Source organism: Arachis duranensis, chromosome 6 (genome assembly GCF_000817695.3).
Source record: "Arachis duranensis cultivar V14167 chromosome 6, aradu.V14167.gnm2.J7QH, whole genome shotgun sequence".
Taxonomy (NCBI): Eukaryota; Viridiplantae; Streptophyta; class Magnoliopsida; order Fabales; family Fabaceae; genus Arachis; species Arachis duranensis.
The window spans coordinates 476,947-479,989 of NC_029777.3; the positions used below are offsets into that span (position 1 = coordinate 476,947).

At 26.6% G+C, this 3,043-nt stretch overlaps 1 protein-coding gene across 1 annotated transcript; it reads left to right on the plus strand.

Annotated features, from left to right (window-relative positions):
• Positions 1-403: 403 nt before the first annotated feature.
• LOC107491696 (photosystem I reaction center subunit IV, chloroplastic) lies at positions 404-2,012 on the plus strand. The gene is made up of 3 exons (XM_016112596.3): positions 404-742; positions 1,612-1,677; positions 1,751-2,012. Exons 1-3 carry the CDS (start codon positions 488-490, stop codon positions 1,853-1,855), a joined length of 426 nt encoding a protein of 141 aa, XP_015968082.1. The 5' UTR covers positions 404-487; the 3' UTR covers positions 1,856-2,012.
• Positions 2,013-3,043: the final 1,031 nt, after the last annotated feature.

Below are 3,043 nucleotides of genomic sequence, written 5' to 3' on the forward strand. Positions count from 1 at the left end.
TGGTCAGTGATTGCAGTGTTTAGTTGTTTACACTTATTTTTGGTGCAAAAGATATACTAGCTTATAGTGTTGAGCCCTTGGGCCTTTGAATGTGAACATTGATTCTTCAAAACAAATAGGATAAAGTAAATGGGCCATCTAATGTTTTGGGTTGGGCCAATTTTCAAAATTACCCTATTTAAATATGCTATAAGTTGTAACAGCATTTCCTGTCCAAAAACAATACAATTTTGTAACAACGTTATCCAAAGGAATATGATTTGGTTGCACAGGTGGCATCATTGTAATGGAGGAAACGATTCATGGTTCGGGAGATTAGATAATTCTCATGAATTAAAACAAACTGAAATTTTAGTTTCACTGAAAGCCTCTCAATCTTTGTTCGCTCTTGTCTCTATCTTAGATATTTAATACTTACTTTGTTGCCACTCTATTAGTATTAGTACCTAAGAGAGAGAGAGAGGAACTGAATTGTAGCAATTATATTATGGCTAGTTGTAACATGGCTTCAGCTGCATCTAGATTGGTGCTGTCACCTAATAAAGTTGCTTGCAAAACAAACATAAACACGGTTATGTGGTTCCCTACAAAAAAGAACATTATTAATACTTCTAGGCTTATTGTGAGAGCGGAAGAAGAGGCTGCCGCTGCCACATCTGAAACCGCCGAACCCCCTCCACCGGAAGACGAAGCAGCTCCAAAACCCAAGCCACCACCAATTGGTCCCAAGAGAGGTGCTAAGGTAATAACTAATAAATGACCAAATACTTGATTTTTTCATCATGGGTTTCAGAGAGTGTACCATATTATATATGACCTATTTACCTTATCTTAGCAGTAATAATATATATTATTTAAATTATTTTTAATATATATTTTATATTTTAATATATATTTTACATAAATGAATTATTTGATACTATGATACATGGAGACGGAGCACGCGGACACACACCGAATATATTAACACGCGAATTTAAAATTTTTATAAGACACGGAGATACGGTATATATATAAAATATAAAGTATTTTTTAGTTAAATTAAAATGATATTTTAGTATTTTATTGATATTAAAATATAAATTAATTTTTAATTACTTTTAATATATTTTTTAATTATATAAAGTATTTAAAATATATTTTATTTTAATAATTAATAATATATACTATTTATAAACTCATTTTAAGAATACATCTTATAAACAAGACTGAATATGCTGATACATAATGGTATTTAAGTGTGTCTAAATGTATTAAAAAATTTATTTTTTATTTTTTGTTAAGACGAACACAAAAGATACGCATATCAAATCAATATCAATTGTATTTAAAATGTGTCTGATATGAAGACATAATAAATTAAAAAAAAGTATCCGTACTTCATAATTTTGATAACTGAGTTTTTGTGTATGCATAGAACAGTTATAAGCTATTATGGCTACGAAGATGACTGGATTGAAAAAAGATTTGGTGAATAATACTTATCGTCTTAGTTAATCTCATATTTATTATTTTTATACACGCCAGTGTATGATATATAACTATATATAATATCTTGAATTCGGTTATTGATTGAAAATTGAAAATTGCATTGGATTGGACATATGGCAGGTTAAGATTGTTAGGAAGGAATCATACTGGTACAACGGCATTGGTTCAGTTGTGGCTGTAGATCAGGTTAGTGCTTTAATTAATTAAATAAGGACCTAGCAATGCCCTCAATTTATAATAATTGGTAAAATATATATAGGACCCGAAGACAAGGTACCCAGTGGTGGTTCGATTCAACAAAGTTAACTATGCCAATGTATCAACCAACAACTATGCTTTGGATGAGATTCAGGAAGTTAATTGATGATTTCATCCATGCAACTTATTATATATCTTCCATAACTAGCTACTCTTACAATGAATGTGTATAATATAATGGCTTATTTTTCTGTTCATGTAAATGTATATATATGTGCGTGGAAGCAGTTAGTTTTGTGAATAGTAAACTGAAGGGTTAACTACTTTTTTCTTTTTTTTTTTTTTTTTGAGTCTCTGCTTCTCTCTTATAATATATTTAAAAAATTTTATATTAATAAATAATAATATATATTATTTCTAACCTCATTTAAAAATTTAGACTAAGATTAAAGTTGGATATATCAACATATAATGATAATTAAATATGTCTAAATATGTCAAAAAAAATTTTAATTAAGACATAATTGATTATAAAGGACGATAAGTTAGGACGGTCAAACGAGTTAATCTAACCCATTTAGGAATAACCTATATAAGCCTTATTTGTTTACGGCTAATAATTTTTCAATCAAAACTATTTATAACTAATCTGATGAGTTAAATGGATTTGTCTGTTTATTTATTATTTTATTCTTTAAAAACATATTTTGACCAAAAATATTATTTTTGAATAAAAAATTTTAAACAAATAATTTTTTAAATTGATGCATCAAGATTTTAGGTCTAATAAAAAATATTGACAAAAAATACTAATTTTTTATAAAAAATAAAAAAATAAACAGGCTACTCATTTAGTTTATAGATGAACCCTTTTAATTTACTATTTTTTTAGTTAATTAGATTCAACCTATTTAACTGAAAATTTAAATGAGTCAAAATTTAAAGATAAAATCTCTCTTATTTAAATAGGTAAATGAGTTTACCTAACAAGTTTGAAGACAAAAAATAAATGTTATCTTTAAAATATATCATATATATAAATACGACAACTCTATTACTGTTTCATAGAAGCTAACACATAACTAAAGAATCATTGCGCCTGATTAGATAAATCTCACGAATTTGCTAAAATTTTTCAATCGCCATTACAAATTTGCAGGCAAAATCAAAGTGATAACGTCAATAAGTAATTAATAACAATGCTAACTTTTTATTTTTCTTCTCGTAAAGTTAACTTGATATCATAATTTTAAAGAGTATTTTATTTCTATTTTCAATATAATTTTTTTAAAAAATATAAATACGAATCAAATTATATCTTATATTTTTTTAATAACGAATAAAAATGTGAGAA